The sequence below is a fragment of the Rhineura floridana genome, chromosome 7 (genome assembly GCF_030035675.1).
Source record: "Rhineura floridana isolate rRhiFlo1 chromosome 7, rRhiFlo1.hap2, whole genome shotgun sequence".
NCBI classification, from domain to species: domain Eukaryota; kingdom Metazoa; phylum Chordata; class Lepidosauria; order Squamata; family Rhineuridae; genus Rhineura; species Rhineura floridana.
In genome coordinates, this window is record NC_084486.1 from 154,422,208 (window position 1) to 154,432,916 (window position 10,709).

General features: G+C 54.5%; 1 protein-coding gene across 1 annotated transcript; it reads left to right on the top strand.

The window, feature by feature from the left end:
• The first annotated feature begins 4,740 nt into the window (after window positions 1–4,740).
• On the top strand, window positions 4,741–9,288 carry HES1 (hes family bHLH transcription factor 1). The gene is made up of 4 exons (XM_061634549.1): window positions 4,741–5,253; window positions 5,375–5,470; window positions 6,356–6,443; window positions 6,987–9,288. The coding sequence occupies exons 1-4, from the start codon at window positions 5,146–5,148 to the stop codon at window positions 7,529–7,531; spliced, it is 837 nt and encodes a 278-aa protein (XP_061490533.1). The 5' UTR covers window positions 4,741–5,145; the 3' UTR covers window positions 7,532–9,288.
• Window positions 9,289–10,709: the final 1,421 nt, after the last annotated feature.

A 10,709-nucleotide genomic window follows, 5' to 3' on the forward strand; every position in this document is an offset into this window, starting at 1 on the left:
CTGTCAGGGGTACACCTTGCAGGAGGAGCGTTTGTGTGTCTGCATGACCTTTGGCCAAACCAGAGCCATCTTCTGAATTAGGAAAAGAGGAGGCAGGGCCTCCCTCTGTCTGTTGGTCCATCCCGCTAGCTTCCCCCCCCCAAAGACTATTTATTTATTTATTAAATTTATATCCCACCCTTCCTGCCAGAAAGAGCCCAAAGCAGTAAACAAAACACTAAAAACACTCTAAAACTTCTTAAAAACAGACTGTAAAAGATATGAAAAGAAAACAAAACAGAGTTCCCCTCTATTCAGCACTGGTTAGGCATCATCTTGAGTACTGCATTCAGTTCTGGTCTCTGCACTTCAAGAAGGATGCAGACAAACTGGAACGGGTTCAGAGGAGGGTAACAAGGATGATCACGGGACTGGAAACAAAGCCCTATGAGGAGAGACTGAAAGAACTGGGCATGTTTAGCCTGGAGAAGAGAAGACTGAGGGGAGATATGATAGCACTCTTCAAGTACACAAAAGGTTGCCACATAGAGGAGGGCCGGGATCTCTTCTCGATCGTCCAGAGTGCAGGACACAGAATAATGGGCTCAAGTTGCAGGAAGTCAGATTTCGACTGGACATCAGGAAAAACTTCCTAACTGTTAGAGCCATTTGACAATGGAGCCAATTACCTAGAGAGGTAGTGGGCTCTCCGACACTGGAGGCATTCAAGAGGCAGCTGGACAGCCATCTGTCGGGAATGCTTTGATTTGGATCCCTGCATTGAGCAGGGGGTTGGACTTGATGGCCTTGTAGGCCCCTTCCAGCTCTACTATTCTATGATTCTATTAAAACCTTTTTAAAAAACATATTAAAACAAAACATCATTTTAAAAAAAAAAGCTTTAAGAACATCTTAAAAAGCAATTGCAGCACAGACTCAGACTGGGATAAGTTCTCTACTTAAAAGGCTTGTTGAAAGAGGAAGGTCTTCAGTAGGCGCCGGAAGAATAACAGAGATGGCGTCTGTCTAATACTGAAGGGTAAAGAGGCAAGGAGGAGGCTTCCCCAGCCAAGAGGAAATGGTTCCTAAAAGAAAGCCAGTTAGGATTTGAATGGTGCATCCTTACTGAGAGAAGGGCAAGCCTGCTGGTGCTTAGCACAATTTTCTTACCCTCCCCAAGGAGGGGAGGGGGACAGCAAAAGGCCAGAGGCAAGGATGCCAGGGCTGCTGCCTGTGCCACAATTGCCGAACCAGGCGCAGCAACGAGGTGGCGGCCCAAGGGTGGCTGTGGTCATTGTCCAGAAATTCTCATGGGAAGGAACTGATGGGACTTGCAGGTAAGATCCCAACATTCAGCCGCTGGCTGAAGATGGGTGGGTCGGTGGGTGTGTGAGGAGGAGGGGATAAGCAGGTCTCCAAGACTCTCTCCCCACCACTGCCACCCACCCCAGCACTGCTTCCAGCTTTGCTGAAGAGATGGTGCCTGGGAAGACCTGGGGCTGTTCAAAGAGGTGGCCAAATCATTGCCCCCTGCCTAGTGGGAACCCCAATGGGGAAAGGGTAGATCTACCCTTGCAGTGCCAAAGGGCCCCACCCTCACCCTCACCTTCATGGACTCACTTGGCCCTTATGTACCTCTCACAGAGGGAGAGGTTTGCACTCCATCTCTGGTAGGATGGCCATCCCTTAATTTCCAAATGCTCCAAATCCTAGAGGGAGGGTTGCTACATCGTGGTCACTCTTCCTCTGCAAGCTGCCACATCTGCCCAAAGGCACCCTCTTGCCACGTGCACATCCAGAGCTGAAACCTGCCAGCAAAATTCTTCACTCACAGCTGGTTATCATCATCAGCCAGCAGCCCAACATGGAACATGCAAGATGCAGGCATGGTCAATATTCCCATTTGAGCATCATCCAACCTACTGGTTCCACACCAGGATGGGAGTCTGCCTCAGTCGGTGCAGACTCTCTCCCCCCCCCAATGATTATAGGTGAAACCAGAGCAACAGAGGCAGCATCAGCCCAAAGGCTGGGCCCCCATCTTCCCTCTTGCCAAGCCAAGGGGTCCTGGAAAACAGGTGAGGCTATCTGAGCGGACAGGCCCAGATGCTTCCTCACCTGACCCAACCAAAGTCACTGAAAGTAAGAGTTGAAAGTATGAGAGAAATTTGCATAGAGAAATTTTAGAAGGGAATTGTTTTAAACTACAGTTGGGAAACATGCAAATAAGAGATGTTTGTCTTAGGTATTTGGAAGAGGGGAGTTACCCAACACAGTATCTTAAAGCCCATAGAATTGCATGTGGATTGTGGGACATCAGATGGAGGCAGAAGGTGCCCAAATGATGCACATGGAATCACTTAGAAAGAAACCACCTAACATTTTGTACAGGACTGTCGCCCAAGCCCTGGACTAGCCAGCTGTGTGCACAGAAGACTAGGAAACCAGAGGTTCCAGTTGTGCACCAGGAGCCGGACTTGAAAGAGCTAGAGAAGGGCCAAGGACAGTAAAGGAACACAACCACAGTCAGCAGGCAGCTTTTATGGCCTCCGAGCACCAGTTGCTGGAAACAGCAGCCGGAGGGGAGAGCGCTGCTGTTCTTGAGCTCAGGTCCTGCTTGCTTGTGGGCTTCTTCCTGTGAGGCACATCTGGCTGGCCACTGTGAGAGCAGGATGGATGCGGGACTACATGGGCCCTCTTTGGCCTGCTCCAGAAGACAGGCTCTTCTGATGCACTAACATTTATTTGCAATGCTGGTTGTTTTTCGCAGAGGACCAAAGAAATAAAAAATGCCAAAGGGATGCAATGTTGAAGGGCTAGAGAAGTTTATACGCAGTAAGGGCAGTTACCCAATATGAAAGGAGTGATTTCCTCCATGCCAATGAGAAGGGTCATCATGGTTACAGGAGAATATGCCTCCAATCAGTTGAATTTATCAGCACACAGGACTGTAGCACACACCTAGATAAATGCTTGATTTTATTGTATTATTGTATTTATATATTCCTGACTGTTTTATTTTATGTACACCGCCCAGAGAGCCCTTGGGCTTAGGGCGGTATATAAATAAAATAAATAAATAAATAAATAAATGCACCACTTTAGACTGCTGGGGTCAAAGCAACACTCTATTAGCGATTGAAGGCATTTCTAAGAGCGGGGACACAGCCACAGGTCGTGTTATCAGTAACAGCAGCACAGGTTTTCTAAAATACAATAAAAATCAATTCCTAAAACAAGAAAATATTTTTCTAACCATATATATCTTCATATCTGAAGCAGTAAGTCAAAATGAGGCCCCCTCCCGCATCCCCTACAAGGGTATTTTTATTTTTTTAGGAAGGAGGTGTTGAAGGGGGGCTTATATGAACTCTGCTGGTCTTTGCACCCAAATCCGCAGGGTCACACCAGAAGGGCCCCTGGCATGCACCTCTCAGGCTGCCTTGCACACACACACCCCAAGTATGGGAAGCGCGATTTGCCAGTGGCGGGCAGTGATGGTGGGAACCCACGCCGGGGCCAGAGGCCTGAAAGCTGCAAATTGTCCCGCACAGGACTTTCCAACTCGGCTCAGTCTAACGTTCAACTCAAGAAAAGAGCCGCACTCACAGATGGGGGTCTTTTTTTGGGGGGAGCGGTTAATTTCCCCTGCCCTTCTCTAAGAGAAAGTGTCCGCGAATCTCCCGAGTCGCCCCTGAATTTTGTCCACAAACCCCGACCAATCTAACGGCGCGGGGGGGCACCCAGCTCTGCACAGCAGGGCCAGTTCGAAGCCGCCCCGACGACGGCCAAGGGCGAGGGTTCTTGGGAAGGAGCCGCAGATCTTTGAGCGGGGAGAGCGAAGAAGATGCAGGGCGCCCACCCCGGTCCGAAGGCCGCATTCCTGCCTCCCCTCCCCGAAAGGCGGGGTTTTCCCAGGCTCTGGAGCGGCGGCAGCTGCAGCCGCCCGGCCTCCTTCCCTCCCCCGCTCCCCGACGGAGCCGTCCAAGCCGCCCGCGCCGCTCTAAGCAGCACACCGCCCGTCTCGCCCTCGGGGCGGGGGCGGCAATAAAACTTCCCGGCACGTGCTCCGGCTCCAGCTCCGGCTTGCAGCCCGGCCGGGGTCAGGCAAAGGCCCGCAACGCCGCCTCCCTTTACTCGCGAGGAAGCCCGCCCGCTATTGCGATGGGAACCCTGCGCTTGGGCGGACACCACATTCTCCATCCGCGTCCCCGCGCCTCCGGCGTTGCTCCCCTCCCCGGCCCAAGTTTCATTCACGGTTGCGCGGGTGGCCTCAGTACGCCCAGCTGGAGAACGAGGGGGGGGACTCGGGGCAGCGGGGGGCTGGCTCGCTCCATTCCTCCTTTGGAGCTAGGAAGACTTTCCCACCTTCGTGCAACTCTTTGCAGGGCATTTTGGGCAGGGCGACCCTCTCCCCGCCCCGTCGCTGGGCGCGCGGTGGGCCTCTTTGAAGCCCCTCCAGTGCTGCCAAGGGCGCTGGCGAGCGAAAGGCGCGAACTCTCTCCCTTTCATTGGCGTCCAGCGGCGCAAGGGTTAAAGCGGGCGCTTTGATTGACAGGGCGGCCTCTGGTGCCCGGGGCCCGGGCGTGCGCCATTGGCCGCCGGTCGTTGCGCCGGGCAGCCAATGGGTGGGCGCCGTCCACGAGAGGGACCGCGTGCCTCCCGCTCCCATTGGCTGAAAGTCACTGTGGGAAAGAAAGTTTGGGAAGTTTCACACGAGCCGTTCGCGTGCAGCGCAGCCTATAAATAGAGGCCGCCAGGCTGGGAGCCGGCCGAGGTTGCGCCGCGCGGGGCAGCAGAGGGGCGAGCGAGCGAGCGAGCGAGCGGAGGGGCGCGCGCCAGCCGGCTGCAGCGACAGAGGCCGCTCTTGACCCGGACGGGCGCCCTGCCTGCCTGCCTGCCTGGCGGCGTCTCCCTCCATCGCGGTTCCCGTGGGTGCGCCCGGCTGGCTGGCTGGCTGTGCGCGTGAAAGGGCGGCGGCATCCGGGCGCTCTTGAGCAGCAGCAGCGTAGCTCCCTCTTCGTCTCGGTCCGGGCTTGGACTCGCTTTGCGCCGCCACCCGCGGCTGCCTCTGCGTCCTTCTCCGGGCGTCAGTCCTCTTGGGGCTTTGCCCGTCGGCAGCCGCGCCCACTACTCAGACCAGGATCGGGCCACCTCGGGGCCAGGATGCCCGCGGACCTGATGGAGAAGAGCTCCTCGTCGCCCGCGGCAGCCACCCCGGCCAGCGTCCACGCCACGCCAGACAAGCCCCGCACGGCCTCCGACCACCGGAAGGTAACCAGCTGCGAGAGAGGACGCGCCGGGCTCGCCCCCGCCTGCCCCCTACCTCCCTCTCCCCGCTCCCCTCCTTGACCCCGGGTCTCACTCGCGCGCTCTGCCTGCTTGTCTCTCACAGTCGTCCAAGCCCATCATGGAGAAGAGGCGGCGGGCGCGCATCAACGAGAGCCTCGGGCAGCTCAAGACTCTCATCCTGGACGCCCTCAAGAAAGATGTAAGTGGCCCGGCGCGGCGGTGAAGCGCCCCGGGGCAAGCCAAGGGCAGCGTCTGATGGTTGAGGAAGGAAGCACCGGGAGATGGGGGGTCGCACCTTGAGACCCCAGCAGCCCCCGCCTCGGGTTCCAAAGGATCTACTTAGGCAAGAAAGTACAGTCGGCTACAGTTCGTGATTAGAATCGTAGAAGAGGAGAGTTGCGAGGGGTCTCTAAGGCCATCCGTCCAACCCCGCTCAATGCAGGGATCCAAGTTAAGGCATCACCGACAGGTGCCTGTCTAGCTGCCTCTTGAAGGCCTCCGGGGTTGGAGAGTCCACGGCCTCCTTGGGTCAAATGAGCAAATCGGGTTCTAAATAACACATACTTTTGGGTCCAGAATGCCGTTCTAGCTCTGAAGTCTTGAGGGCTTTATCCTGGCAAAGGCCTGGTGAGGTGTGCCTCCCCCCAGTTCAAAAGCCAGGGTCTGCAGGACTTTCGGTCTCTCCCTGATTCCGGCTGCACTCCACTGTGTCCCCTGTTCATCCTCTCCCCGCCTTGTACACAATCTTGCCTTGAAATCCACCACCCCAAACACCAGGTGGATGTGACTCCTGAATCGGGGTGCTTTACATGGGGAGGGGGTGATCTCCTGGGTCTAACACAGGTGGGTCCCTGCACTGTGGGCCTTGCCTGAGGCTAGCTGTGAGCTGCCAGCCCCTTTTCCTCTGTGAGGGAAGCGAGAGGGGAGTTTGCTGCCCCTCTTTTGGAAAGGTGTTCTGGCATGTAGGGCGGGGAAGCTGCTCTCCATCTTACAACTGAGCTGCACTCCTTCTGCCCCACGTGCCTGAGCTGTTGCGCCCTCCACCGTGCTCACACACTTTTCCTCCCCCCTCTTTGCCTTGCAGAGCTCCCGCCATTCCAAGCTGGAGAAGGCCGACATATTAGAAATGACAGTCAAGCATTTGCGAAACCTGCAACGCACCCAGATGACGGGTGAGTGGCTGGAGGGGGGGTCCCCCTCCTTCCTTCCTTCCCTCCCTCCCCCCTCTCTTCAGAGGTGATTTCTTCCAGACTTCCGCCTGCGGTTTTGAATGCCATTCAAGCTGCATTTTACTGACTTGGCTCCGTCCAGCTTTCCCACGGTCTGGTCTGGCTTTTATTTATAGCCACAACTCCAAGTTGTTACTGTTCCGGAAAAGAGGTGGGGGGGCGGAGGAGGGAGGGTGGCAGCTTGCAGATGGGAAATGGGTGGGGTGATGCGGAGCAAGCAGAGGCATCCCTCCCCCCCCCTTGGCCTTGCAGAGCTGCCACCACCAAGGGACTTCTCTTGGTTAAAACTTTCAGGGAAGGGATCTTTGGGGTGCACCTTTTAAAGGAAGGAGGATATTTTTCTGCTGTTGTGATTCTGTGCCCTTGAGGGGTGGGGAGAAAAGGTGCCTCTCCGTACAGCGACTTGCATGCACTCCCTCTCTTGGCTGCATCCCAAGGCACTGCCCTCTCTTTTTAACAGTTGCCTCTTTCCTTCCTCTCTTGCAGCCGTGCTGAATACGGATCCTACCGTGTTGGGCAAATACCGGGCTGGTTTTAATGAGTGCATGAACGAGGTGACGCGCTTCCTCTCCACCTGTGAGGGGGTGAACACGGAGGTGAGGACTCGCCTGCTTGGACATCTGGCCAGCTGCATGAGTCAGATCAACGCCATGAACTATCCGGCCCCACAGCCCCCCTCTGCAGCACTGCTCCCTCCACCCCCTGGGGCTCAGCATGGGGCATCTTTTGGGCACTCCCTGGTGCAGATCCCTGCTGGTGCAGCACCCCCTGCTGCCAGCGCGGTGCCTTGCAAGCTGGGCAGCCCGGCCGGGGAAGGGGCAAAGGTGTACAGTGGTTTCCAGTTGGTGCCGGCCTCTGATGGGCAGTTTGCCTTCCTCATCCCCAACACAGCCTTTGCCCCACACAGCAATGGTGTGATTCCACTCTGCGCCAATGGAGGAATGGGCTCTGGGTTGCCTCCTGCTGCCGCCATCTCGCCTGCGTCCGGTGGCCCCTCACTCCCAGCAGATTCGGTGTGGAGACCTTGGTGAAAGCACGTGAGGTGGCCGGCGGCTGGCCGGCTGGCCTCTGGACTTGCTAGAGAACTTGGGGTGGCCTCTGAGACCAGTTCTCTGGCTTTTGGGCCTCCTTATGAGAGGGCGCTTAAGAGCCTTTTTATCCTCTGGGTGTAAATAGCATGGACTGTTCATACTGGATTGTGCCTTCCTTTGTACCATAGCAAATGCTCTCTTCTTCCATCTCCCCAGTTTCTCTTCTGTGGCTGTCTAACTGGCCTCTCTGCGTGTGTGTGTGTGTGTGTGTGTGCATGCGTGCGTGCGTGTGCGCGCATCCACACGAGTCCAAACTTTCAAGTCCATCTCTTCTCCCCCCACCCTTTCGGGTTTGTCTGTGCCTGCCTTTTTTATTTTAAGTGACACCAAAGATCTCGTTGTTCTTAAAAAAAACAAAACGCCTTTCCTTCCTTTTGGAAGCTATTTGGTAAAAATAAAGACATTTAGTATTACATGTGCTGTAGTAGGTGGGTGGCGGCAGCTCTCTCCTTCTTGGAACGGCAGAGAATGGAATGCTTTCCTCGGGCAGGATGTGGAACAGAAGACTCACCTCTGAGGTCTCCAGAGATTCTTCTGCAAGTTTGGCTGCTCAGAAAGCGCAAAATCACGTGACCTGGCAAATCTGATGAGTCTCCTCCCAGCTCCTGTTCACTTGTTTTCACACTGGGCCCAGTAACCTCTGGATTTAATTGGAGCTTGGGAAGGTGAAGGCCTGCCATAAGGCTAAGAGTCCCCCCCCATTCATGCACGCACACACACACACACACACACACACACGTGTGTGTGTGTGTGTGTGTGTGTGTGCCAGCTTCCTACTTTTCTCCATAGAGGAAACAATACCAGCACAGCCTTGAATGTGATTTGGCCCTAAAGAGGGTAGGCAGAAGGTCCTCTGTTCCATCCCTGGCATCCCCAAGTAAATGTTATTGGTAACAGACTTGACGGTCTCTGCTTAAGATCCTGGAAAGGTGGTGTTGCTCAAGAGTAGACCATGGATCCAGAGGTGGCCCATGCTTCCTGTATGGTGAATTTTGTTATAGTTGCTTTCCCAAGAGGAGGAATACAGGAGTGCCCTCTGCTGTGAAGAGGAGGCAGTGGTCAACTGGGGTTGGATTTGAGCACTTATTTTTATGCTTGGTAAGCTCTGACTTTTACTCCTTAGAAGGCTCTTTTAACTTAATGGACCCCGCTGTGCCAGCCACTCTGGAGTTAAAAAGGAATTAACTTATTTCATGGGAGGATGTCTCTTAGCAGGCCTATTAGAAGAGCCTCCATGTTCAGAAGCAGTCTCCCTCTGGGGTCAGGGTCAGGCTGTTTTCCTCTTGTGACTTCCTTGTGAGCTTTCAGGGGGCAATGGGTGGCTTGTGGAAGAAGCAATGCTGATTTGCCTGCACTCTGATCCCATCAGGCAGCAGCTTGTGGCTGTTGTGAGTCTGAGGAGAGGGCCAGGGACCAGGTGGACTGCTTCTTTCCCAAATAACTTTTCCAAGTTCCTGGGCAGAAAGGGTGAACGAACTCTTGGTTGAGCGGCTCCTGTAAAATGGCTGAGTATCTGTGCCCACCATCTCATGGCTCCACATTAAGTGGGGGCCACAGCGCTCCTCCATGTCCTGAGTCCCTGTGCTGTTCAATCTCTTTGCAAATGAGTTGAAGGAAGGAGGGGATGGCTTATCAAATTTGCAGGCGCTACAAAGCTGGGAGCAATTGTTGACACCATGTAACAGGGTCTCTAAAGTCAAAATTATCTTGTCAGGATTGAATCCTGGATGGAAAGCAACAAGATGAATTTCAACAGAGCAAAGTTCTGCAGTTAGGTACAAAAGATCAAAGGCACAAGTACAGAGGGGGTGGGGAAGAGTCCTGGCTTTTTGGTAACAAAACAGGTGAAATTGAGGTGTCTTGGTGAACACGCTCCCAGCAGTGCAATGTGGCTTGCCAGAAAAGGGAATGTAATCTTAGGGTGTATTAGCCTGGGCAGGCCACTTTGGGAGTATCCTGGCCAGTTCTGGGCATGATCTTTGAAGGAGGTCATTGACCAAGTGGAGTGTGCCCAGCACTGAGGAGTTTGGATGGTGGAGGGGTCTGGAACCAAGTCCTCTTGAGGAACTGCTGAAAGTACTGGGTAGGCCTAGCCTAGAGGAGAGGAGCTTTCAGGGGGAGCCAGGAGCATGGACTCGAACCATCCAAGGGCAGCCTCCTGCAGAAGCTGGAGCAGAGTGGTCTTCTGTTGCTCCCAAGCCAGCAGTGAGGTTTTAAGAACATAAGAACATAAGAAGAGCCTGCTGGATCAGGCCAGTGGCCCATCTAGTCCAGCATCCTGTTCTCACAGTGGCCAACCAGGTGCCTGGGGGAAGCCCGCAAGCAGGACCCGAGTGCAAGAACACTCTCCCCTCCTGAGGCTTCCGGCAACTGGTTTTCAGAAGCATGCTGCCTCTGACTAGGGTGGCACAGCACAGCCATCACGGCTAGTAGCCATTGATAGCCCTGTCCTCCATGAATTTGTCTAATCTTCTTTTAAAGCCGTCCAAGCTGGTGGCCATTACTGCATCTTGTGGGAGCAAATTCCATAGTTTAACTATGCGCTGAGTAAAGAAGTACTTCCTTTTGTCTGTCCTGAATCTTCCAACATTCAGCTTCTTTGAATGTCCACAAGTTCTAGTCCTCTGACCTGCCTTTTCTCTAAACTAAAAAGCCCCAAATGCTGCAATCTTTCCTCGTAAGGGAGTCGCTCCATCCCCTTGATCATTCTGGTTGCCCTCTTCTGCCCTCTTCCAAAGGGAAGGTGGGTGCAAGGAGGTCACCATTGGCAAGGAAGGTGGGGACACCTATGATCCCATTAGCAGTTTCAAATACCGGACAGCCTGCTCCACAGAGCAGGGCTTAGAGCCAAGGGGTGGAAAGGGCAGAGGAGCAGATTTTGGCTGAACAGGGGGGTCAAAACCAGGCCTCTGTGGCAGTGGAACAGTCTGCCTTCTCCTCCGGAGAAGGTGGTGGTGGTCTCTCCTGCGCTGTGGAGGAATTTAAGCAGAGGTGGGGGGGGACATCTGCTGGGGCTGAGCAGGGAGTTGGGCTAGAGAGTGGATTGCCAAACATTTGGGTCCCGGGAGAAACTCTTGCGGGCGCCACATGTACGCTCCAGCCAAGCAGACACCATACT